At 36.4% G+C, this 27,483-nt stretch overlaps 1 protein-coding gene and 1 non-coding gene across 4 annotated transcripts; one reads left to right on the forward strand and one right to left on the reverse strand.

Moving 5' to 3' along the window:
• The first annotated feature begins 40 nt into the window (after positions 1–40).
• On the forward strand, positions 41–27,356 carry Smn1 (survival of motor neuron 1, telomeric). Of its 3 annotated transcripts, XM_046427447.2 has the most exons (10): positions 41–174; positions 4,125–4,196; positions 6,583–6,702; positions 7,906–8,106; positions 8,627–8,782; positions 10,446–10,535; positions 11,869–11,976; positions 15,520–15,570; positions 23,814–23,839; positions 26,996–27,356. In XM_046427447.2, exons 1-8 carry the CDS (start codon positions 94–96, stop codon positions 15,565–15,567), a joined length of 876 nt encoding a protein of 291 aa, XP_046283403.1. In that variant the 5' UTR covers positions 41–93; the 3' UTR covers positions 15,568–15,570; positions 23,814–23,839; positions 26,996–27,356. The 3 variants fall into 3 exon arrangements, with proteins under 3 accessions (XP_046283403.1, XP_046283413.1, XP_046283417.1); XM_046427457.2 differs by lacking the exon at positions 23,814–23,839; XM_046427461.2 differs by lacking the exon at positions 10,446–10,535.
• LOC124082851 (small nucleolar RNA SNORD42) lies at positions 25,708–25,775 on the reverse strand. The gene has a single exon (XR_006848517.1). It is a non-coding gene; the product is annotated as a small nucleolar RNA SNORD42 (small nucleolar RNA).
• Positions 27,357–27,483: the final 127 nt, after the last annotated feature.

The following is a 27,483-nucleotide window of genomic DNA, read 5'->3' on the forward strand; positions in this document are numbered from 1 at the left end:
ACACGGTGCTCTTCCTGTCCCAGAAGCCCCCGCGGCGGAAGTCGTCACTCTTGGGTCTGCACCCCACGCCGTCCGTCCTCCAGAAAGCTCGCCATGGCGATGGGTCCAGGTGGAGGTAGCAGCGGCGTCCCTGAGCAGGAAGACTCGGTGCTGTTCCGGCGCGGCACAGGCCAGGTGAGGTCACGGTCCGCGGAGCCTCGGTACATGCGCCCAGTGCGTGCTGGTAGCGTTGGCCTCCGGGCAGGACCTGACCGGTCTGTTCGCGGGTGCTAAGGTCCTGCTTTACATCTTTCCCCACTCCCCTACTAGTGAGCCCCATCCACAGGCCCCTTCCGTGCGCAGTCGGGGGCTTTGATGGCTTTGAGGCGAGGCCATACTGCATCTTGATTTGTCTACTGGTTCCTGACCTGGGTGGAGGGTGGTCAGGGTCAAAGGGGAGCAGGGAAACCTGGTAGGAGTTTATTGAAATGATCCAGACCTAGATCGGCGTGTTAGCAGTGGATTTAAACTAAAGGTTTTGGGTTCTAGATATACTTTGTCATCAGAGAGACCAGGATTTTCAGGTGGATTCGATAAGAATGTTTTAAGAGAAAAAAGTCAAGGGTGACACTGAAATTATCTTGAGCAGTCGAAAAGCAAAGTTGCCATTTACTGAGATGCACTGAGATGGGGAAGAGGGAAGATCCCATAGCTCAGTCTAGGTCATGACATGGTGAAATCTGATTGAAGTTGAGCGTGGGAAAAGACAAATACTTAAAGGAATTTTATTATAAGTAGAAGTTAGAGCAAGTGGGCAATAGATGAGGGAGGGTATGAGGTAAAGAAGATTTAAAATTGTGGTATTTGTTTTTAAGATGCAAGCCACATGCTTCAGTTTCTTTATGGGCTATGATTGGAAAGATTCAGCAAAGTTGGAAAAATTAATTATTCGTGAAGAGAAGAGAATTCTGGAGCAATAGGTAAAGTAGGTGAGAGGGATGAATTTAACCTTTCTTAGAAGCATTGACAGTAGTGAAAGTTATTTGGATTACAGATCTCTGAAAGAGCAGACATGGTAGCAGGAGATTGTTAAAGTTTTCTTTTGATTTTTGCCGTTCTCTTAGAGAAAGAGGCAAGGTCATCAGCTGGATGGAAGGAGGGGGGAGGAGGTGTTGAAGGTTTGAAATATGAAAAGACAGGAAGTAGTTCCCTAGGAGAGGGGATCAGTGTTGGAGGAGGAAAATTTACAAATGGCTAAGCATCATGAAGGCTTACTTGAGATTTGGGGTTGTGAGCTGTAGGAGGTCAGACATGATTGTATTTTTCTCCAGTTAAGTTCAGGTGAGTGAGCGAAGGCATAGAATAAGCCAAGAGTTGAAATTAGCAGTATTATAATTTTGCCAAGTAGATAAGAAGTGAGGGGAGGGCTCACTCAGTGGTCCAGCGCTTGCTTAGTGTGAGTGAGGCACTGAGTTCAATACCCAGCAGTACAAAAAAATCAAAAAAATGAGAGAGAGGTACATATGGGTTATCCTTTTTAAAAAAATATCTGTTTGTTTGTTTGTTTAATGTGGTGCTGAGGATTGAACCCAGTGCCTCACATTTGCGAGCAAGTGCTCTGCACTGAGCCACAACCCCAGGCGCCCCCCTCCCCTTGGGTTATCTTAATGATGGACCATACAATTTAGGCTGGCTAGAAAAGGAAGTGAGGACATTAAAATGCTGAGAGACAGTTAAAAATTGTGAGGATTGCCAGTCTCAGTGAAGATAAATGATTGTCATCAGGCTACTAGAAGTAATAAATTGCAGATCTTAGAGGGTGGTTATTAGGGTGTGGGATTCTTGAAATTGAATTTATGGATAGGTTTTAGTTATTATTCATGATAAACAAAGCCCATAAAAGTGAGTAGCTGACTTTGAGGATGTCCAACCTTGTTGGCAGAGGAGTTTAAAGACTCAGAGGATATTGGAAGGATAATTTACATCTTTGTTTAAGTCACCAAAAATTCTGACAGGACTAGTGTTAGAATGCTGACATGTAAACTTTAAAGAATGAGGAAGAGTGACCCAGGAGGTTGTAGATGACTGCAACTGCAGACTGATGACAGAATTTTTTTGAGGGCAGGGTATGGGAGTTGAACCCTGAGGTGCTTTACCACTGAGTTACTCATCCTCAGCCCTTTTTGAGTCAGGGTCTCTCTGAGCTGCTGAGAGTGGCCTTGAACTTGTGATTACTCTGCCTCAGCCTCCCAATTAACTGGGATTACAGATATGCAATTGCGCCCAGTGGACTGGGAATGTTTTAGAGAGATGGGAAGGAGAGTAATCTGAAAATGGAAGTAAGAAACAAGGAAGATTCTTCCCCACCTTTGGTGTAGGGCTATGAAGAGTATGGAAGAGAAAATATCTGCCTTTTGAGATTGCTTCAAGGAAAGTGGCATCCTCAGGGAAAGGCAGATTTTGGTTAGAGCAAGATGATGGGAACTTCATAGAAGAGGTTGCTTTTTTTTTAACTAATTGCTCAAGAGAGCACAGTTGAAGTTCCAGGAGTTGAGAAGTAATAAAAGATGGCAGGACAGAGGAATAACTTTAGAGCTACTGAGAGTTACCTAATCTTCTGGATTGCTGTGTGATAAATCACTCAAACTTAGTGGCTTAATGGTAGTAATGATTTGTTTGAACCACTCAGGGTTTTTGTGGGTCAGGAATTTGCTAGGCAGTTCTTGTTCAGTGCTCTCATGTGGTAGCATACATACATTTGCGAGAGCTACATATGTATGTAGCAGGGGACTGGGCAGCTAGGGAGCAGCAGAGCATTTCTTCATGTAGTTCCAGGATATCTCCATGTGGTCTCAATGTGTAGATTGGTTTGGATTTCCTTATAGCATGGTGGCCTTGGAGCAATTGGATTCCACCTTTATGATGCTCTCCTTCCATTCCTCCTTTTCTTTTATCCCCAGCCACTGATTTACTTTTTTAAAAAAAATATTTATCTTTTAATTTAATTTTAATATATTTAATTTATTTATTTATTTATTTTGTGGTGCTGAGGATGGAACCCAGGTCCTTGCACATGCTAGGCGAGCACTCTACTGCTGAGCCACAACCCCAGCCCATGATTTACTTTTTTTCCTCCCTTCACTGATCTACTTTCTGTCACCACAGATTAGTCTGAATTTTTTAGAAGTTTATAAACATGAAATCATACAGTATCTTTTATAGCTGTTTTGATTTTCATCCATTTTGTGTATGTCAGTTTATCTTATTTTATTGCTAAGTAGTATCCCACTGTGTGTGTATGTTGTACTTTTTCCATTCACTTGTTCATGAACATTTGGGTTGTTTCCATTTTGGGACTGTTTTAGATTTCCCATGAATATTGGTATAATTAATTTTAGGAACAAATGCTTTCATTTTCTTTTTGGACATGGGGTAGATTATTTTAAGTCTTTTAGAAGTTGCCACACTCTTCAAAGTGTATGTATCATTTTACATTCTATTCAGCAGTGTATGAAAGTTCCATTTGCTCCTTATCCTTGCAAACATTTGGTATAGTAGAGCTTTTATATATATATATATATATTTAGTTGTAGATGGACACAATACTTTTATTTATTTATTCTTTTATGTGGTGCTGAGGATTGAACCCAGTGCCTCACACATGCTAGGAGAGTGCTCTACCACCAACCCCAGCCCTATAGTCCGTCTTTCTAATTTTAGATGTGGTAATAGATGTATAGTAGTATCTTAGGATTTTAATGAGTATTTTCCTAATAACTAATGATGTTGATCTTTGTTTTATGTGCTTATTTGCTATCCACATATCTTCTTCAGTTCAGGTCTTTTACCCTTTTTTTTATATTGGATTGTTTTCTTTTTATTGAGGTTTGAGAGTTCTTCATATATGCTTGATTAAGTCTGGATTAAGATGGCTCTTGGTACTAACATACTTTTTTTTTTTTTTTTTTTGTAAATAGCTTCTGATAACCATGTATTTATTTTTGTGGTGCTGGGGATTAAACCCAGGGCCTTATGTATGTAAGGCAAGCACTCTCTACCAACTGAGCTATATCTCTAGCCCCTAACATACATTTTTGATAAAGTGTATCTGAACATGAATTGTTTCTATTCCTTTCCCTTCCCAGAGTGATGATTCTGACATTTGGGATGATACAGCATTGATTAAAGCTTATGATAAAGCTGTGGCTTCCTTTAAGGTATGAAATGTTTATTTTTCCCTATTCCTTCATGTTATTCATTTGGAAAAAATAATTGGTAACAGTAAGACATTGAAGTACATATTATTTTGTTTTCATTTTGAAGCTTAGATAATAACATGGGTTAGCCAGGTGTGGTAGAACATGCCCGTGATCCCACTGGCTCATCCTGAGGCAGGTTCAAGGCCAGCCTTAGCAATTTAGCAATACCTTGCCTTTGGGAGGGATATCAGGAATTGAACTCAGGGGCACTAAACCACTGAGCCATATCCCCAGCCCTATTTTGTATTTTATTTAGATTTGCTTAGTGCCTTGCTGTTGCTGAGGCTGGCTTTGAACTTGCAATCCTCCTGTCTCACCTCCAGCTCTGCTGGGGAGTGGACCACCACACCGAGCTCAAATAAAAAATTGCACTGTAGCTCAGTGATAGAACACCCCTGGGTTTAATTCCCAGTACATGAAAATAAATAAATAAAATATGGGTGAGTTAATCATCCTTTAGAAGTTGATAGCATATCTGCATGTCATTCCTTTTGCAAAAGCAATTTCAGTATTTTAAACATTTATTTTTTTTAATACTTTTACATCATATCAAACTATAGATATCCTCTAATTTATCCAGGCATGGTGGCACATGTCTTTACTCCCAACCACTTAGGAGTTTGAGGCAGGAAGATCCCAAGTTCAAGGGCAGCCTAAGAACTTAGTGAGACCCTGTTCCAAAATAAGAAATAAAAAGGCTGGGGTGTAGCTCAGTAGTAATAGCACCTCTGGGTTTTATCCCCAGTACTGGGGGAAAAAAAAGGTGGGGGGAGAGGGAGGGAGGGAGGGAGGAGGGAAGAAAAAAGTGAGGAAGGGAAGAAAAGAAAGAAAAAGTAAGATGTCCTCTAGTTCAGATAAGTAGGAAAAGGACAGTCTGAATTACATTTTTAAACAATTAATAAGCTTTTAGTGAAATAATGATGATATAAATAGCAGTAGTACAATAATTAATAATAAATAACTATAGAGTATAACAAAATTCTATGCATTGTGCTTTACATATTTTGGTATTTGGGGTTTGGGGTTTTTTTGTTAGTGGTGTTGTTTTTGTTTTGTTTTGTTTTGTTAAGTACTGGGGATTGAATCCAGGGCTTGGTGCCTGCTAGATAAACACTCTACCACTAAGCTACATCCCTAGCCCCAATTAAATTAATCCTTCCAAATCCCATGAGTTGGGTGTCAAGTTAAGTGTTCCTGATGTAGGATTATACACGTTTTTTAGGAGGTAAAGTCTGGTTCTGTGGCTGAAATAAGAAGTTTATATAAATGTTTAACATCTTCATTTTCTTCACTGTTCAAAATATTTAGTCTTATTGAGCATCAAGTGTTTGTTGGTTATCCATCATCCTGTTTAGAATGAGCACACAGAACATATATTTATGCAAAGCACCAGACAGAGAGAGTCCACTTCTTTCCATAATTACACTTGTAACATGAGTTAAGGATCAGGTCATGTGTCATCTTTGTATCCAAATTCTAGATATTTTAATGCCTTCCATTATACAATGAAACTAGAAGTTGGCTCAGAAAGAGTTACTAAGAGTTCTGTAAAATACAGATTGAAATGGGGCTTAATGTGGGATAGGGTTGATCATATTGAAGGGTGAATTAGTCTGAGTAAAGGAGGAAAAGAACTGGTTGGGGAAAAGGTAATTAGGTTTATTCACTTTGAGTGTGAAAATGTGAAATTGATAATTCAAAATTTTGGGTTAAACTAAGGAGAAAATTCAGACCTGGATAGTAGCTTTGGAAGCATTATAATTGAACTAATGGGAATCAATTACCTTGAGCAAATAAAGACGGACAGCCAATTCCTGTTGGGAACGTGTAAGTGTAAGACTTGGTTAGAGAAATAACTAAAGCATTGGGGCCTTATTTTTTTTTATAATTTTTTTAGTATTTATTTTTTAGTTGTAGTTGAACCCAATACCTTCATTTTATTTATTTATTTTTATGTGGTGCTGAGGTTCGAACCCACAGCCCCACACGTGCTAGGTGAGTGTTCTACCCCTGAGCCACAACCCAGCCCCGGGGCCTTACATTTTTGTGTCATCTAAATTATCATGAATATCAAGAAGAAGGAGGTGATCAATTGTAATAGTAACTGTCTATTGTTACAGAGGCTGAGAGCATGGAGACTTGATTTGGGAGTCCTTAGAGCTGGTATTCAGGTGGACACCATCTTCATGGGCAGTTCCTGTAGAATGTGAGACAATGAAAAGAGGAATATAGGCTTTCGAGGTGATGAGCCTTGAGACCAGCTTATAGTAGAAACTGAGTTATACTCTGACATTTTTAAATGTATCACTCTATAATGTGTACATTTTTATTTCTATTTTCATAGCATGCTCTAAAGAATGGTGACATTTGTGAAACTTCAGATAAACCAAAGGGCACACCTAGGCGAAAACCTGTTAAGAAGAATAAAAGCCAGAAGAAGAATACTACAACTCCCTTGAAACAGGTTGTTTTAAAACTTTGAAATTTAACTTCAAAGAATTTCTTCTGTTCTTATTGAATAGTGTCAAATACCTTTAACTTAAATGATTAATTTGTTCAGTGTTTTCTATTGACATGTGATCTTGCAACTTTTAAAATGACTATTAAACTTTCTGTTATGTAGGAATGTTCATGTTAATAATAAAAGTATAGGGAATATTAGTTAGGATTGACAAATATTAAGATCAGGACAAAAGCCGGGTATGGTGGCACATGCCTGTAATCTCAGCGGCTTGGGAGGCTGAGACGGGAGGTTTGTGAGTTCAAAGCCAGCCTCAGCAATGGCGAGGCGCTAAGCAACTCAGTGAGACTCTTGTCTCTAAATAAAATACAAAATAGGTCTGGGGAAGTGTAAGTGGCTTGGGAAGCTGAGACGGGAGGATTGTGAGTTTAAAGCCAGCCAGGAGGATTGTGAGTTCAAAGCCAGCCTCAGCAATGGTGAGGCTCTAAGCAACTCAATGAGACTCTGTCTCTAAATAAAATTCAAAATAGGGCTGGGGAAGTGACTTAGTGGTTGAGTGCCTCTGAGTTCAATCCCTGCTACCAAAAAAAAAAGATCAGGACAAGATTTACTTTGAGGATGGAATAGAGGAAAGGTGATGATGCTGTTTGAGGGCCTTATACTGAATCAGCAGTGTTTATTTCTTAAACTGAGATGGATATCCTTTTTGTTTTTCAAAAACACTAAAATTGCTAATTCCAGACAGCCAAAAATTCTGGATTAAAGTAGTTTCTGTTAATTAGAAACAGTTGACTTGGAAGCTGTCTCCTTAGTCAACCTTAAATTCATCATTACCAAGGGAGAAGAGAGTTAACGTGGCTCTGTGGCAGGCACAGAGCTGGGCTGGTGCTGGGCATTTAATATACTTTTCCTGCTTCTCTTCACATCAAATATGGAGGTAAACTGTATTATAGCCAGTCTATAGACAGGTAAAAGATGACTCAAAAGTGTTTAAGAACATTGTCCATGATTATATAAATGCAAAAGCTGGAATTCAGATTTGCATGGATTTAGTCCTAAGCCTTTTTCTCTTTCTGCCTTCCAAACGTATTAATTAGAGACTGTCCACTATACCTGTCACCCCCACCCCATCTAAATAAGATTACAGTTTACTCTCTTTCAAGAAATAATTGTATGTGTATTTGTGTGCATATCTTTCATTTGTAGTGGAAAGTTGGTGATAAGTGTTCTGCCATTTGGTCAGAAGATGGCTGTATTTACCCAGCTACCATTGCTTCAGTTGATTTTAAGAGAGAAACCTGTATTGTGATTTACACTGGATATGGAAATAGAGAGGAGCAAAATCTGTCTGATCTGCTTTCCCCAACCTCTGAAGTAGCTAATAATATAGAACAGAATACTCAGGAGGTAAGGATACAAAAAATTTCGGTTCCTGAGCTGGGTAGGGTGCATGCCTCTAATCTCAGCTATTCAGGAAGCTGAGATGGATGATCACTTGAGTCCAGCTGCAACAACCACCTGGGCAACATAGCAAGACCCCATCCTTTAAAAAAAACAAAAAGGAGTAACTGCATACCAAGTTATCCATTTGATCCACTGAGACATTATTTCTTTCTCTTTTTTTTTGAGAATTTTTTAATATTTATTTTTTAGTTATTGGCGGACACAACATCTTTGTATGTGGTGCTGAGGATCGAACCCGGGCCACACGCATGCCAGGCGAGCGCGCTACCGGTTGAGCCACGTCCCCAGCCCCAGAGACATTATTTCTTTCTCTTTTATTTATTTATTTATTTTACATAGGGCCTCCCTGTGCTGCCCAGACTGATCACCTGGGCTCAGGTGATCCTCCTGCCCCCAGCCTCCCAAGTAGCTGGGACCGTAGGTGTCATTTTCATATAACACAATTTTTTTTTTCTTTTTAAAGAATGAAAATGAAAGTCAAGTTTCAACAGATGAAAGTGAAAACTCCTCTAGGTCTCCTGGAAATAAACCAAATAACATCAAGTCAAAAGCAACTCCATGGGACTGTTTTCTCCCTCCACCACCCACAATGCCAGGGTCAGGATTGGGACCAGGAAAGGTAAACCTATTATCCAGAAAAGGTTTCCAGAAATAATTTATATTGGAAATTAACTCCTCCATTGAGTAGTTTCCCTGTGAAACTTTGATAGCTCTCTTTAGATGTTAGACTTACACAGGTGAGAATTTTTTGAAAAGAAAATGATGCAAAATGGTTCATATTGAAAGACCTACCAAACTACTTTTGTGGAGTAGTAGGTATTAGACTTAATAATTTAGTTTCTTAGAAGTTAGAAGATATAGGGCTGGGGATATAGCTCAGTTGGTACAGTGCTTTCCTCGCATGTACAAGGCCCTGGATTCAATCCCCAGCACCACCAAAAAAAAAAAAAAAAAAAAAAAAAAGATATATATTATTATATGTACAATATAAGAATAATATTCTGTCATCACCTGGACAATATGCTATATATAGTTCCATGTGTTACCCATATCAGATATTTGGGGGGGGGGGAAGAATACAGTTTTTACATCTAATATGGATAAAATTTTGAGGAGTCCTCAGATTGTTTTGTGGATTTACACTATTTTTATTTGTGGCTCTTTCAGGCTGGCTTTGAACTTGCAATCCTCCTGCCTCAGATTCCCAAGTCATTGGGATTATAAACATGCACCACTGAGCCCGACAGAAATTAATCATTTTAAATGAAAATTATTTTTATGCCAGGTATGGTGGCAAATGCCTGTAATCTAAGTGACTCAGGAGGCTCTTGCAGAAGAATCATAAGTTCAAGGCCAGCTGGGCAACTTAGCAAGACCTTGTCTCGTTTTTTTTTTTTTTAAATATTTTTTAGTTGTAGGTGGACAAATACCTTTTTATTTTATTTATGTGGTGCTGAGGATTGAACCCAGTTCCTCACACATGAGAGAGGAGTACTCTACCGGTGAGCCACAACCCCAGCCCCAAGACCCTGTCTCAAAACTTAAAAAATAAAATACAAAGGGCTAGGATGATGTATGTAGCTCAGTGGCAGAGTGCCCTATGAGACTAGATTCAGTCCCCAGTACCAAAAAAAAAAAAAAAAGGTCTTATTATAGGGTAAGCTGTTTCAGAACCCAAGTGATGTCCCTATCTAGTTCTTTGTGAAAGAGTGTGGTATTCTGATAATAACTTAAAAATCAAGATTCTCCTTAAGATTTTTCATGATAGCTTTTTTTATTGAGTTAACACTGTATTAGAGGTTCTTGAACATAAAATGATCAAAGCTCTTAAAATTATGCGTCTTTAGTCTTGGGGCTGATTTTTGTTAGATGAGAGGTTTTGCTAATTTTTACAGTATGTGCTCTAAGCATATATGACAGGGCTTCATAAAAAAGATTATATAATGTAGTTAATAGAAGTAGGGGAGAGTATATAATCTTTTATAATTAAAATAGCTTGCTGAATGCACTGTCTTTGATTCATTAGGTATTTAAAAATCTTCCTTACTTTGATTTTATTTCCTTAATGTTTACACAGAAAAGAAATGAGAAAAATCTAGAGATTATTATTTGACTTATAGGTCTCTTTGACTGTAGGATTTAGTACATGAAATTCCACTTAATCTTTTTGATATGTATGATACAGTATTATTCTGGGTAATTATTTTTTTTTCTTTTGGGTTTCAGTTCTTTCCCTTCATTGAAATTAGTAAATTAATTTTCCTTTGAAACATTCTTTATAGCCAGGTCTAAAATTCAGTGGCCCACCACCACCACCTCCACCACCCCACTTCCTATCATGTTGGCTACCTCCATTTCCTTCTGGACCACCAGTAAGTACAAAAGAATTCATATTAAATTTTGATTTTATATATAGTTTGGAATTTAGCAGAATATAGGGGATTAGGAATTATCATCTTAGATCATTCCTTGGGCCACAGAATAATGGGAAAAGATTTGAACTAAACCTCAGTTTTCATTTTGAATTCCCTTCTGTTACTCAGACAGTGTTCTCAGAACCCCAATTCTGAACTATATGTATTGCCTGTTTTTTCCTGGCAAAAGTTGGTATCTTTTTATATGAGGTAGTTCCTAATAGGAAGAACCTCTGTGCCTTCCCCCAGTTACATAGCAGGCTGAGGCCCAGGGATAGAAAGCTCAAGCACAGTCTGGGTAACTTAATGAAACCCTGTCTCAAAATAAAACATAAAAAAATGGAGGAGAGGCTGAGGTTGTAGCTCAGTGGTGGAGCACTTGCTTCGCATGTGTGAGGTGCTGGGTTCAATCCTCAGCACCACATAAAAATAAATAAAATAAAGGTATTGTGTCCATCTATAACTAAATAAATATTTTTAAAAGGTGTGTGTCAGCAGGCAGGCTATAGCTCTGTAGTAAAGTACCCCTGGGTTTAATCTCTAGTACTTCCAAAAAAGGGAAAAAGGACATAGTTAGGACTGGAGGTATAACTCCACCAAAAAAAGGAAAAGAAAGAAAGGACTCAATTACACCACATATAAGACGTTGATTGTTTTATACCCCTTGGATATACTTTGGATATTAGCTTTTGATCATGTAACTTATTTCTGATGATGATATTTAGGTGTTAACAATAGATATAAATAGAGTTTGGCAGACTGTTTTGGGGTAGGGATAGGGCAAATATTCTACCTAAGACCTTTACTTAAAATGGTCATGAAGTACTGTGTATGTGTGTGTAGGGAAAATAAGGTATTTGTGCTTGGTCTTTCTACTCATATCTTCATAATGAAACAGAAAAATAGTCTAATCAAATTAGAACATCTAATATTTTGAATTGCATAGTATCTTTTTAAATTTTTAAATATTTTTTTTAGCTGACAATGGACCTTTATTTTTATTTATGTATATACGGTGCTAAGAACTGAACCCAGTGCCTTATACATGCTAGGCAACTGCTCTACCATTGTGCTACCACCCTAGGCCAGGCCTAGTATCTTTTGATCTTTGTTAAATTTAATTTTGGTCTTTTTATTACTGTTAACTTTTTCCAGGTATTAGATTCAAAAATAAAAACAAAACTTAAATAGGACATGCCATGATATGTTGGAGAAGATACAATTAATACCCAGCATCCTCTGTGTAAAACATATTTTTGTTTGCTGAATTAAAAATCTTTTTCCCTTTCAGATAATTCCCCCACCACCTCCTATATGTCCAGATTCTGATGATGCTGATGCTTTGGGAAGCATGTTAATCTCTTGGTATATGAGTGGCTATCATACTGGCTATTATATGGTAAGTAATGGCCAAGTCAGGCATTTTTTCTTTCTTTCTTTTTCTTTTTTTTGAGTCAGGATCTTGCCCAGGCTGGCCTCAAACTTAGATCCTACCTCCTCAGGCCTCCACGTATCTGGTAGCTGGGATCATAGGCGTATGCCCCTAGGTTCAGCTCAATTACTTTTTTTTTTTTTAATAGAGAGCAAGAAAGAGAATTTTTTAATATTTATTTATTTATTTTTTTAGTTTTCGGCGGACACAACATCTTTATATGTAGTGCTGAGGATCGAACCCGGGCCGCACGCATGCCAGGCAAGCGTGCTACCGCTTGAGCCACATCCCCAGCCCCCTCAATTACTTTTCTATCCATATTTTTCTTATTGGTACATTATAGTTATACATAATTGCGGGATTTATTGTTACATAGTCATATATTCATACAATGTAAAAGTATAATTTGGCTAGTATCATTCTCCAGTATTTCCCCTTAAGTTATTTTTTAATCTCAGTAGCTTTTTTGCTTTGATTTGAAATAAAATGAATTGTAGGTAATGGGGAAAAAAGGATTTTCTCTCTTTTTTGCTGTGCTAGATACCAAATCTTGGATCTTGTACATCCTAGGCAAGCACTCTTATCATTGAGCTACACTTAGCTCTGGCTGGTTGGGCTTTTTGTTCAATGTTTTGTTTGTGAGCTGAATCTACATTATTATGTGTAGTGATAGCTAGGTTACATTTCATTGAGTGGATATACTATAATCTGTTAATTCATTCTACTACTGATGAATCTTTATGTTCAAACCTTTTACTCTAGTTTGCAGAGTATGATGTGTATTTTCCCAGTTTGTTTCCAGTTTGGAGCTATTAAAAATTATGTTGCTGTGAATATTTTCTTTTTTCTAATAAAACCTTATTTAGATATAATTCTCATGACATACAGCTCCCCTTTTGAAGTGTACAAGTAAAAAGTTTATGTTTTTAATATATTAACTGCTATGCAACTGTCAGCATAATCAATTTTAGGACATTTCCATCACCCCCAAAACAAACTCTGTACTCTCAATTTTCCCAGCCCTAGCAGCCAATAAGCTTTCTGTCTCCATTGATTTGTCTATTTTGGGCATTTCATATATACAGAATTATACTATGTATAGTCTTTTATCTATGGCTTCTTTTATTTAGCATAGTGTTTTCAAGGTTCATCCAAGTTGCCGCATATACCAGTACTTCATTTCTTTTTACAGCTGAACAATCCATTTTATGCATAGTATACCTATTATACAATATCAATTCATCAGTTGATAAAAGGAATTCTTTTTGGAGCTATTTTGAATAATACTGCTATGAAAATTTTTACATAAAATTTTATGAGCATATTTTCAGTTCTTTGGGGTACATGTAGAATTGTTGACTCATGATTACTCTGTTCAACTTTTTGAGAAACTGCCAAATTTTTCCAAAGTTCATGGGAAAGAGTTCTTTCTTTATGTCCTCTTCAACACTTCTTATTATCTCTGTGCTTGATGATAGCCACTGTAGTGGGTATGAGATAATCCCTTATTGTGGTTTGCATTTCCTGATGATTGAATGATGTTGAACATCTTTTCTTTTTGGCTACATATCTTCTTTGGAGAAATGTTCAAATTCTCTTCCTAATTTCTTACTTGGGTAAAGTTTGTCTTTTTATTGTTGGGTGTGAATAACTCTTTGTATGTTTTAAATTGTCAGATATCATCATTTCTTACTGTAATAGTTCAGAACACTCCTTGCTTCTAAAATCTCACCTCTCACCCTGATAAATCCATTCTCCACGAAGCAGCTTGAATAATAGTTTAAAATGTAAAGTCCATCATAGCTGTTCCTTTGAGACCCTCCAATGGGTTTTAATCACACTTAGGTTAAAATCCAAGGCTTTTACACTGATTTGCAGAGTGTAATATATGTGTCTTCCCAGCTTATTTGCCCACATCTCATTTCATGCTCTCTCTTATCTCTACTAACACTGTAGTAAAAACAGAGATTTATGCTTTCTTCAGGGCCTTTGAGTCTCTCTGGCTCTTTGGTCTAAAAACTACCCCCAGATTTCACTCGTCCGGCTTGTTACGATTAGATATCAACTTAAGTTTCACCTTCCCTCTTCAGTGCAGAAGTGATACTCCTTATTCTCTTACCACTTTACCTCACTTATGTTTCTAAATTACATTTATCATTCACTCCCTGGTATAATTTTTCATGCCTGTTTGTCTCCTTCCAGTGGAATATAAGCTCCATAACATCAGGGACCTTGTCTGTCTTGATAACATTGGATCTCTGTAGAATAATACCTGGTTTATGATAAGCTTGGTTCAGAATAAGTTCATAGTTTCTCAATTGATGAACATTAGCAACTTTTTATTCTGATGGTAACCATTTTTACATATTAACTGTCTTGTGTATCCTTTCCTTATGATTTCTAGAAGTGTTATTTTCAGGTCAAAGAGCTGGGGATTGCACCCAGTAGTGTTCTACTACTGAACTACACCCCTCAGCACCACCCCACACACACACCTTTTTTTAACCCAGGATTTCTATTTAGAGACAGAGTCTCACTAAGTTGCTTAGGGCCTTGCTAAATTGCTGAGACTGATTTTGAATTCACAATCCTGCTTTAGCCTCCCAAGCCACTGGGATTATAGGCATGTGCCACCGTGCCTGCTCTAGCTCTAGTTTTTGATTCTGCTAACTGGCTTTTCCAAATTCTTATGCACTGTCTCCTGTGTATTTTGAAAATTCCTATTTTAGCCAGGTGCAGTGGCATATACCTGTAATCCCAGCAATTCAGGAGGCTGAGGCAGGAGGATCACAAGTTAGAGACAAACCTCAGCAACTTAGTGAGACCCTAGCTCAAAATAAAAGAGTAATGTTATTGGAATAACATAAAATGAGTTCTAACTTTTTTTTGTCCTCATTAGTAAAAAGTCAGTTCCAGTGTACCTTCTGGCCTCATAGGTATACATTGGTAATGAAGTGGAAAGCCTCTACAAGTGGTACAGATGTAGGGAAAGATAAAAGGCATTGAAACCCAGAAAGAAGGATACCTAAGACATTTGGGCTAGATCTGATGAGGAGAAACAGTAAATGAGTATTGATTTTTTTTATTTTGTTTTATCTTTTACATTTTTATTGAGTGCTGGTTTTATTTATTTTTTCTTTCTTTCTTTTTTTTTTTGTGATGCTGTGGACTTATCCCAGGACCTATACCCACATCCCAGTTTTATATTAACAAATGGGTGGATTACACTGTACCTTTTACTTCTTAGAAAGTGTAAGGGACCTTAGGAATATAATTGGCCTTGTTAAAATAAAAAATGTTTAATTCCAACTTAATATTTTACTTTGGAATCAATCACTTTGAAAACATGTTGGAAGCCAATAAATTTATTTTATGATGATATTTTGTTAAATAAAATTAATAAAATGAAACTTTCTTAACATCTATATAAAAATATGCTAAAAATATAAATAAATACAAATAAATGTGTATGCTATTCTTTTAACTTCCTTTATTTTGCTTTTCTTACAGGGTTTCAGACAAAATCAAAAAGAAGGGAGGTGCTCACATTTCAATTAAGGAGTAAGTCTGCCATCATTATAAAAATGAATTTTATTTTTGTATAAATTTTCTGATTTGTGGAAAACCAATGCTTTTTAAATATTTCTAAAAATTGAAATATTAAAAAGTTGGAAAGTTAAAGATATTTTAATGCCAAAACTATTAGATAAAAATTTGGGCTGGTGCATGCTTGTAATCCCAGCGGCTCAGGAGGCGGAGGCAGGAAGCAGAAGGATTGCATATTCAAGCCAGACTCAGCAAAAATCGAGGTGCTGAGCTACTCTAAATAAAATACAAAATAGGGCTGGGAATGTGACTCTGGTTGAGTGTCCTAATATGTGCCCCTCACCCCCAGAAAAAATTTTTATCTATATCCCCACTAGAATAATCTTGATGTCAGAATATCATCTCACCAAATACTTGCTGGTTGGTCATGTAGACAAAATGTAATTTATCCCTCCCCCCCAAAAAAAAATCCTAAGGATTACTTTGCATGACCAGCATCGGTTGAATAGCCAGGCAGCTTTTTAATTTGTGATGTAGTATAAAGTGTACTGCATTATCTATGAACTTTCTTTGTCAAAAAAGTTTAACTGAAATCTAATCAAGCCTTTAGGTCTATTTCCCATTTTGCAGGGAATATTGGAAATAGAACAATAAATTCAAAGACATTAATGAAAACACTGTGAAACAGGTTTTAGAATATGAAATGTTATAGAAGATAATTGGTTTTGTTTCTTCAAAATATCAGAAAGAAAAAAAAGAGATGGTTTGGGTAACTATTCTTGATTAAAAGTTACTTCAGAGACATAACAGACCAACGTAATGTGAAATCTCTTCTGGTACTAGTGATTAAAACCTGTGCAAGCCAAGCACCCACTGTACTACTGAGCTTTGTCTCTAGTTCCCAGTGTTAATAGCCTTGAACAGACTCTGACGAGAAAAGCCATTTGTAAAAACCTTGAGTTGGGGGCATTGAGGAAATTTTGAATATGGATTGGATTTTAAATATTAGATCATTTCTGATTTTGTGAGGTGTAATAAAACTTGTTTATAGAGTGATTTTTTAAATTAGTACACTGAAGCATTCTGGAATGAAATATTATAATGGCTCTAAAATATTTTTAAATGGTTTCACCAAGTGTGTTTGTGGAAGGTATATGGAAAATGTTAATCTAACTGGTATGTATATGAATATGCACTGTACTATTTTCCTATTTTTTGTATGTTTAAAAGTATATAATAAATATATTTAATTTTTTTAAATCAGCAAAAATTAGCTGTGTATGTCATTGTATTCCTTTTTTACATATTATTGTACACTGTCTGGGTTTTTTTTGTGTGTGTGTGTATGGTATTGGGGATCAAACTAGTGCTTCACTTAGGATCTACAAATGCTATACTACTGAGCCCCGTTTTATACTTTTATACTGGATGTCATCGTAGCATTTGGCATACACACTTGCATGTGTGTCTGTCTGTCCTAAGTCACATTTTGCATGTCTTTGCCTACTTAATATGCCACTATTCCTTTATGCAGTAGATTTTTCCATTTTGAATAGCGTTACAGTAAACACCTTCATGTATATAGTAATTTGATTCTATTTTGTCTTAGTCTCAGGATAAATTTTTCTGTTTTGTGACATTGGTAAGAGATTGTGGGTATGTTGATTCTTGGTAGATACTTTCATGTTTCTTTGAAAATCAATTTTTTTTTTAAAGATAGAGAGGAGAGAGAGAGAGAATTTTTTAATGTTTTTCAGTTTTCGGTGGACACAACATCTTTATTTTATTTTTATGTGGTGCTGAGGATCAAACCCAGCGCCCCGCGCATGCCAGGCAAGCGCGTTACTGCTTGATCCACAGCCCTAGCCCTGAAAATCAAATTTTTGAAGATCATATTTTCTTTTTTGTTTTTCAGAATGTGAGATGTAGTCCTAGGAGGAGTGCTTTTTAAATAATATAAATGATAATATTTAAACGTGTATTGCCAACAATGCAAAACAACAAAAGAAATTTTTAAAAAGTAATTACCATATTTCATTTTTTAGTTAAAGTTGTCTTAATTCAATTGAAGTTTTTTTTTTTTTTTTTTTTGATTTTGGTTTTTGTTATTGTTGGTGGTGGATTTTTTATTTTGTTTTAGAGAAAGAAGATTGTGCTGTTCAAGAGAAACCACATTCCTACTTGAAGAAACAATAGTTCTGTGGCAACTGTAGGGACAATATTGTATCACACAGAGGCTGGCTTCAGAATGGTGGGTTTTTTAAATCGGAAGAGGGCTGGCTGTGAAGACCTTGACCTTCAGAGGCTGCTCAGCACAAAAGAATACTATAGAACCAATTCAGGTGGCTCCTGTAGCCTCTACCTAGGTCCCATCCCTTTCTTCTTTGTCAGACCTTCTACTAGGCATCCCACACACTTTGATCTTTGTGCTGGGCTCCTGCTGGGTGACCTGATTTCCAAGCACCCTCTCCTTATTTCCAACTTCAAGCCTCCAGCTCCTCATTTCCACCCTCCTCCTCAGCATAAGCAAGGCCCGTATTTTAAAACACACCTTGACATCTGCATTTTTCTTCTTTTCTCTCATCAGAAACAAAAATGACTTTCTTCTTTGTTTCTCTCAGGAGTTTCCAACAGTCCCCCACTTTTTTTCTATTTCCCAATCTTCTTTTTTCCCTAACTTTTCCCTCCCTAATCTCCTTTTTTGAAGTTCTTTTTTTAAAATATTTTTTTAGTTGTCAATGGACTTTTATTTATTTTTTAAAATATTTATTTTTTAGTTGTAGTTGGACACAATACTTTTGTGTGTGCGTGTGTCTGTGTTTGATACTGGGGATTGAACACAGGGCCTTGTGCGTGCAAGGCAGGCACTCTACCAACTGAGCTATATCCCCAGCCCAATACAATACCTTTGTTCCATTCATTTATTTTTATGTGGTGCTGAAGAGGATCAAACCCAGGGCCCCCGCACATGCTGGGCGAGCATTCTATTGATGAGCCACAATCCCAGCCCTGCTTTTATTTATTTATATACGGTGTTGAGAATCGAACCCAGTGCCTCACACGTAGGCAAGCACTCCACCACTGAGCTATGACCCCAACCTTCAATTGGAGTTCTTTACCTAGGTTATTCACCAAATCTGAAAGGGTAAATAGAAAAATTAGCTGCGTATGAAATGAGTTTAGACCATTCCATGTAAATGTGCAAAGCCAGAAGTTTCAGGGCATAGTGTGTTTAGAGGCCTAGGGTAGTTCAAATGTATCTCTATTCCATTTTTTTTTCTTTTTTTAATTCTGTATTAAACTCAGGTTCCCTCTATCACTGAGTTACATCCCTAGCTCATTTTATTTTTTATTTTGAGACAGGGGCTTGCTAAATTGCTGACGCTATCCTTGAATTCATGATTCTCCCTGCCTCAGCTCTAGTCACTGGGATTACAGGTGTGTGTCTCTGCACCTGGCTTGAATCTCTATTCCTAATGCCACCCAACCATCTTACCTACTAGTCCCCATCCATGTAATTCACTCTCTTTGAATCAGCTTAAAAAAAAAAAAAAGAAAAAAAAATATTTTTTTAATTACATAGCTTTCCACAGAATCTTTCTTTTTTTTGGTGGGGGCGGGGTACCAAGGATTGAACTTGACCACTGAGACACATCCCAAGCCCTACTTTGTATTTTATTTAGAGACAGGGTCTCACTGAGTTGCTTAGCTCCTCACTTTTGCTGAGGCTGGCTTTGAACTTGCGCTCCTCCTGCCTCAGCCTCCCGAGCTGCTGGAATTACAGGCGTGTGCCACCTCACCGGCCACATAATTTTTCTTGATTACATATGTGCCTTTCCTCTATAGAAAGCTATATTCTATTCTTCATTGTACCTACAATATCTGGCAAGTTTTGAAATTAGGAAAGGTTTCAAGCCTAGACTAGAAGGAATGTCAAGAAAGAGAAAATGGTAAATAAAAGAGAAATTTCAGAATTGTTTTCAGATCGATCTTTGTTTATCATGAAGAAGTTGAGCATGCATTCTTGCTAGATTGAACAGTTTTTTAAAATGATGCCAGGGATTAAACCCTCCCAGCCCATTTTATTATCATTATTATTTTTATTTTAATTTTGAGGCAGTGTCTTGCTAAATTGCTTAGGGCCTTGCTAAGTTGTTGAGGCTAGCTTTGAATTTAAATTCTCCTGCCTCAGCCTTCTGATTTGCTGGGATTACAAGTGGGTACCACCGCATCCAGCTGAAGGTATTTCTTCTGATAAATCCTTTGTTAGGTGAATGGTTTTGAAAGTTGAGTTAATCGTAATAGTGTTTAACCTAGAGTTATTTTTAAATAATATTTACCTTAACTTAAATATAGAATAATGAAGCAGCTTCCCCCATTAGTACAGACAGAAAACAGCAAAACCACCAACCACACATCTAGAATAATCCTAACAATGAAATCAAAGCCGAGCTATTACAGCAATACCTACATTCAGAAGAGATGTGCATAGGTGCCCTATCTCCTTAAGGGATCATCCAGAGATTACTTAGTATCTGAGTCATGTTGTTAAGTTTAGATTTTTTGCTTGGTTACTCTTAGCAGAAAGAAACTACAGGTTAATGTTTTGTTTTTATGAACTTCAGTCTTGTGCTTGAAGCTCCTGGTAAATGGGAAAATAATATATTTAGTTTAGAAATCAAATTCTGAAAGTTAAGAAGAGCAACTCCTACTACTATGAAGTCCATGTTTTACATATAGAAAACAAAAGACATTCAATATTTGGTTATCTTAGCAAGTACTGGGCATTAAATAATTTTTCTGTATGAATCATGGCCTTCAAAAGAATTAATAATTTGAAGAAAGTACTCAACTTTTTTTCCAGTACTTTTTTTTTTTTTTGGTACTAGGGATTGAACCCAGGGGCAATCAACCACTGAGCCACATCCCCTGTCCTTATTTGTATTTTATTTAGAGACAGGGTCTCACTGAATTGCTTAGGGATTCGCTAAGTTGCTGAGGCTTGTTTTGAACTAGATCCTTCTGCCTCAGCCTTCGGAGCTGCTGGGTTTACGGGTGTGTGCCACCAACCCTGGCTCTAGTACTTTTTTTGAGGTATAATATTTATATGATAAAATGTAAGGATTTACATCAAGCTGAATCAGTATTGAAAGAACATTCCTTCAACCCAGGACATTTCTTTGTGCACCTTTCATCACACTTGCCCCTCACCGTTCTGACTCCTGAGCAAAAAATAAGTCTATTTTAGAACTTCATTAATGGAATCATACAGTATGCACTCTCACACAATTTTTTTTTTTAAGGTGTGTGAGTTTACCTGCTTTCTGAGATAATGCATGCAGCATATGTTTTCGTTTTCTTGTTTGTTCTTCTGTTCTGGGGATTAAACCCAGGCCTCACACATGTAGGGCAAGCTCTCTACCACTGAGCTCCTTTCAGCCCTCTTTAAAACTTTTGAGACAAGGTGTTTTAAGTTGCCCAGGCTGGCCTCAGAGTTCTGATTCTTCTTCCTTAGTTTTCCTGAGTAACTGGGATTACAGGTGTGTGCCACTGCACCCATCTTATGTAGTACATTTTAAAGATATTAGGTAATATATTTAGAAAAGCTTTGGTAAAGCATTCATGATTCTTTGTAATCTTAAACTTTTCATATGATTGTAGTACACAAATTGACCTTTACATTTAAAAATGGCATGTGATTTAGGGTTAGGCTATATTTTCTCTTTTAAATAAAAAGTCCTTGGTTACTGGATAAAAAATGAGAAATGTGAAGCAGTATACCTAAGCATTAATGAGTCTTTATGTTTCAATAAAGATTTTTAATTAAGAACAAATGAAACCTTATTTTATAAATATTAGTTTCTGTAGACTCAGATATATTTTAGTGGATTTGGGTTTTGTTGCAAAGGAAACTGAAAACTACCACATGAAAAATTTTTTACCTTTATAAGTAATCATATTAGCTTTACTTTGATTTCTGTATGATGTGCATAGTTATTTTGTTTAATCTTTATAGTATCCATAAAATTAGATGCTATTTTCCCATTTTACAGATGAGAAAACATATTCACAGCAGTAAAATGAGTTGCATTGGACCACATAGTAGTTCCATAGGTCATGGAACTCTGTATATTACCTCTGAACTCTCCAACTGTCAGCTCCCAACAACTGCTTTTTTTTTTGGTACTGAGATTGAGCCCAGGGGCACTTAACCTCTGAGCCACATTCCCAGCTCTTTTTAGATTTTTTTTTTTTTTTAATTTTGAGATTGAGCCTTCCTAAGGATGACTTTGAACTTGCAATGCACCTGGCTCCCCAGAAACTGCTTGTGCCATGCCCTGTAGAAACATGTCCTATATACATACAATTGAGAATTCGGCAAGGATCTAAGTGGAAACCTTCCAACATTTCTACAGCATTTTCTCTTCAAGTTCCTACTCTCTGCACCTTGCTTGCTCAGAGTCTAGCTGCCTTAGTCCAAGGCCTGAACTGGAGAACTGAATTCTATTCAGGAATATCAGAAATCTCAAGCTCCACTTATATATAGGCACCTAGTCTGGGAACCATAACCAGCCAAAAAAGGTGAATGCTAAGTCCATGTCAAAGGTTTCTCTGTTTCTCAAAGATCTCAGCCCTGCACCATTTGTTACTTAGTACCTGGAAATAGTGGTATATGTTATGCCCAGTTTTGTAGTCTTTAGTGGGAAGACAAGTCCACCTCCAGCTACTCACTTTTTCTAAAGACTAGTTGGTTTTAGGGCTGGGGTTGTAGCTAAGTGGTAGAGTCCTTTCCTAGCACGTGTGAGGCAGTGGGTTCAATTCTAAGCACCACCTATAAATAAATAAAATAAAGGTATTATGTCCATCTACAACTAAAAATATTTTTAAAAAGACTAATTGGTTTTAACAAATGTTTCATAATTTTTTTCATGAATATTTGGCTGGATGACGCAAATCATTATCATCTTTCCCATTTTAGAACAATTTCCTTCCTTTCTTCCTTCTCCTGTTTTTCCTACTCCTTTTTTTTTTTTTTTTTCCTTCTGATGCTGGGAATGGAACCAAGGGCCTTGCACATGCTAGGCAAGTGCTCTGCACTGAGCTATATCCCCCTGAAGAATAGAATAATTTTCAGTTGTTTCATGTTTTTAGAAAGATGAGTTTGTTGTGATGGTTAAAACAAAATGTACTACGCAATGATACCATATAAATCCCAAGTACATAGGTTTAGATGTAAAGTTTGAGATTACTGATACATATTCCTACATGGCTATAATCTATTTTGGTCTGGGTGCAATGGCATATGCCTATAATCCTAGCAGCTCTGGAGGCTGAGGTTGGAGGTCATAGTTTCAAGGCTAGCCCTGGCAACTTAGCAAGATCCTGTCTCTAAATAGAAAATGAAACGGGCTGGAGATGTAGTTCAGTGGTAGAGCATGCTGGGTTCAATCCCAAGGACCCAAAAAAGAAAATCTATTTTGAACTCTTTTGCTTACAGGTATCATGGAAGTGATTTTATATATTTATTAATTTTGTATATGGGTTCCTAGATTCTAAGTAATTCTAAACGTCATGTTGTCATATTGCTTCTCTAAAAAGAACAGTTAGTAAAGTCTTCATTCTGTGCACTTACCTAATTACTGTAGTCTTTCCTGTATTATTTTAAGTAGTCTTTCAGTTCTTGTTTATAAAAGTTCTAAAATAGTTTGAGTCTGTTTTTGAACATTATTCAGTATATTCTTTCAATTTACTTTTGTTAGATTGTTGTTTAACAATTTGTTATACTTTTTAATTGTTTTTTAAGAAGTAATATTGTTGGTATGGGGATATAGCTCAGTTGGTAGAGTGCTTGCTTCATATGCACAAGGCCCTGGGTTCAATCCCCAGCACCAAAAAAAAAAAAGGAATATTGTTGCTTTGCTGTCTATAAAATAGTCTAATAGGAAGGTCTACCTACATTTAAGTGAAAAAAGCAAGAGGCAGAACTATTGTATTATGTTAATCTGCTATTTGTGTAAATATATATTTATGTGTTTGTATGTATATATGTTAATTATGCCCGGGCAGTACTTGAATTACCTCTGGAGATATAGAAGACACAGGGACATGAGGGAGATTTTCCATAGTGTTTTTTAAATTTGTGTCCCAAGATAAGTTTTTTTAAAAAAAATCTATCTGAAATAAAAAATATATAATTAAAATAAATCTAGTATGATATATTATTCTCCCTTTAAACTTTAATTTTTTTATTTTTATAGGTAACTCATACAGTATTCTTTAATAGGTAAGTACTTTTCCCTCAATATATCTTAGAGAGCCCTCCATATCACTATGTAAAACCTTCTCATTCTTTTAAATAGTGCAGGATGTTCTTATGTGGAGATGCATATAGCATTTAATTGAGCTTTTGTAGATGAAAGTTTAGGTTGAGGCTGAGGATGTAGAATGAAAAAAGAGTTGAGGTTGTTTCCAGTCATTTAATATTTAATATGACAGTCAATATTCTTATTACATAGTTCTTTTGTAGGAATGAATACAGCTTTAGGATTAAGTACCGAGAAGTATAACTACTGGATATGCACTTAGCATTTTAATAAATTTTTGACAAATTACTCAGAGTAGAGGTTGTATTAGTGTAAATTTCCACGAGCATTGAGAGTTCTGTTTCCCACAATCTAACCAATAGTTTACTAAACCTCTGGATCTTTGTCAGTCTGTTTTTAATTTTATTTTTTATATTTTTGGCACTGGGGATTTTTTTGGCAGAGGTGATTTATCACTAAGCCCTTTTTATTTTTTATTTTGAGACAGGGTCTTACTAAGTTGCTTAAGATCTTAATAAATTGCTAAGGCTGGCCTTGAACTTGCAATCCTCCTGCCTCAGTCTCCCTATCTTTGTTAATCTAATAGTTGAAATTGGTCATTTCATAGTATTTATAATTTTTAAATTTATCTTATTGTGAGGTTTAGTATTTTGTTTATGTGTTTGAGAGCTATGTTAAATTTTTTCTCGGTGTTTATTTTCCCAATTATTTCAGATATTTATGTTTACTCTTTTTAAGTGTGTGTGTGTGTGTGTGTATTGCCAGGAACCAAACACAGGGCTGGCATATACTAGACAAGGGCTCTACCACTGAGCTTCATCCCCAGCTCTGTTTTGAGGCAAGGTCTCATTAAATTGCTGAAGCTAGCCTCAACTTGTATTCCTCCTGCCTCAGTCTCCCAAGTCCCTGGGATTACAGGTGTGCACCACAGTACCAGGCTGCTTATAAAACTGGTTAACAGTTGAACCTCATTATTTGTGGATGCTGTATTTGCTTATCTGTCCACTTGCTCAAATTTATTTTTAACCCCAAAGTCAATACTCATGACATTGTGGACATGCTCAGAAGACAAAACGCTTTGAGTACCCAACAGAGGTTCCTGATTGGGGTTGAACATGCTCTGTTTTCTTATTTTAGCTCCTATGCTATAAACAAGTGTCCCTTTCAAAAACATTTTATTTAGTACCACATGTTTCTCATTGTTTGTGGCTTCTCTTTGTGAGTTTTCTGTTTAAAATGGCCTGCATGCATTGTGCTTAAGTGTTGTCTTCTACCCCTAGGTGCAAAACACACCCCTCTGTGATGTGTTTTACAGAGGAAATACATGCATTAAATAACTTTGTTTAGAACTTCATTTGGGCATGAGTTATATTGCTGTGAGGAGTGAGTTCAATGTTAATGAATCATAATATTTGTTAAATACTGTGTCTTTTTAAACAAAATACACATAACGGGCAACCTGCTAAATAGGGTTCCCTCTTTCCCCTGCTGGAGTTCCATTTCTGTTCTTCACACTTGAAAGAAAAAAACATACTGTTTTCACTCTTATAAAAACAACAACAACAAAAAATATACACAAAACAAGATTATGTGTATTGATGGATGATGAAAATGAGGCCAGACCTGGGGATGTGGCTCAGTGGTAGAGCACTTGTCTAATATTGCATAAGGCTCTGGGGTTCAATCCCCAGCACTGAAAAAATTTTAAAAACTATCTTTGTTCCATAGCAGCAAAACATTTTTACATTCATAAGTACCAATAGAATGATCAGTCCAAATATTGTTTTTATTTCTATATTTTTACCTTCCAATTATTTTGTCCACATATGTTCATCAGTGGGTTCCTTAAAAGAGATCACAAGTCTCAGGAGATTAAGAATTTTTCATCTTATGCTCCCAATTACTTTATATATACTTCTATAGACTTTAGCAAGTACACTTTTTTTTTTTAGTTATAGATGAACACAATATCTTTCTCCCTTTCTTCCTTCCTTTCTTCCTTTCTTTCTGTAGTGCCGAGGATGGAGTGTACACATGTACTAGGCAAGCACTGTACTACTGAGCTACATCCACAAGCCTAGCAAGTACACTTGTTGTAGACAATCATAAAAGATTAAAAAAAAAAGAGAGAGCATTTTTTTCAACAATCGCAAAATGGGATGGTTCAGTTTTTGTTTTGTTTTAAAACAGGGTCTTATTCTTGCCCAGGTTGGATCTCAAACTCCTGGGCTTAAGCACTGGTCCTTCCTCAGCCTCACAAGTAGCTGGTACTTCAAGTACCATGCTAGTGGTTCAGATTTTATCACAAAATATTGTATTATGTAGTCCTCTGTTGAATGAACTAGCCTGATAAGACTCTTTTATCCTTAAATATATCAGTTCTCCACTCTTTTCTTTCTTTTTCTTTTGGCATCACTGGGATTGAAACCAGGGGTGCTCTACCCCACTGAGATAGAGACTTGCCAAGTTGCCCAGGGTGGCCTTGAAATTTGGATCCTTCTATTTTATCTTCCTGAGTAGGTGGGATTACAGGTATATACACCATGACTGATTTGTGATTCTTAAATTGAGTTTTGTTTTCAACCTAAAAACATTTAATGTTATAATTTCTAGGTGGTTAGGTTTACTTTCTAGTTATTAGTATACTATGGTTAAGAGAAGTTGTGGGAAAAAAGTTTTGCTGTTGTAATCATTTAAAATTTTTAACACATGGGTTTTTTTTTTAAAAGATTTTAGATGTTGATGGACCTTTATTCTATTCATCTATTTATATTCAGTGCTGAGGATCAAACCCAGTGCCTCACACATGCTAGGCAAGCACTGTATCACTGAGCCACAATCCCAGCCCCTTAACACAGTTTTAATAATTGTTTTATAATATTTTTAATTCTAGTAGGACCAATAATATACCAGTATTCCTTAATTTTTTTTTTAATTATTATTAAGTCTTTACACTGGCATATTTTTATTTTTTGTGTTCTATACAAAAGTGTTATATTTTTATTCTAGTTTGATGAGTGTATTACTTTATATTTTCTCATTTCTTTATGATTTTATAAGGTTTTATATTTTGTAATTGGACCTAGCCTTTATTTATTTTTTTCTTTCAAATTCAGGTTCAACTTTCTCCCAAGGAGAATGGTATTTTGATGTTCCTTGGTTGATATGAACAAAAGTCTCACCCTTATCTTCATGGATTATCTTCACAGACACTTGGTTGGGTGACACCATCATCTGCATTTTCCCCTGTGTGTGTTCTATGCCTAAATAACCAGCAAGGTGTTTTTAGGGAATAATCAGTTTAAGGGACTGAACAATGGGAATGTAAGTAATTAAAAAACTCAAGGTCATGTTCAGTGCATTAAGGTCAATCTGTCAAATTGTTATTGAGCGCATTTGTATAATTGTAACTTTCTTAGTATATTAAGCTTTTTATTACTGCCTTTAAAAATAAATGAAAAAATTTGAAACCCTGAACATATGAATATTTTTCTTTGGAATGTATACAATGAAGTGGAGTCTGTGTCTAAAGATGTGGAAAGAAAACTACTCAGGTTTACTTGTATAAAGGGTAATATTGTAAAGAAGGAACAATTGTAAAACA

The sequence above is a fragment of the Marmota monax genome, unplaced genomic scaffold, assembly GCF_021218885.2.
Source record: "Marmota monax isolate L192 unplaced genomic scaffold, Marmota_monax_Labrador192_F-V1.1 WCK01_AAM20220418_F8-fsc00018, whole genome shotgun sequence".
In the NCBI taxonomy this organism is placed as follows: domain Eukaryota; kingdom Metazoa; phylum Chordata; class Mammalia; order Rodentia; family Sciuridae; genus Marmota; species Marmota monax.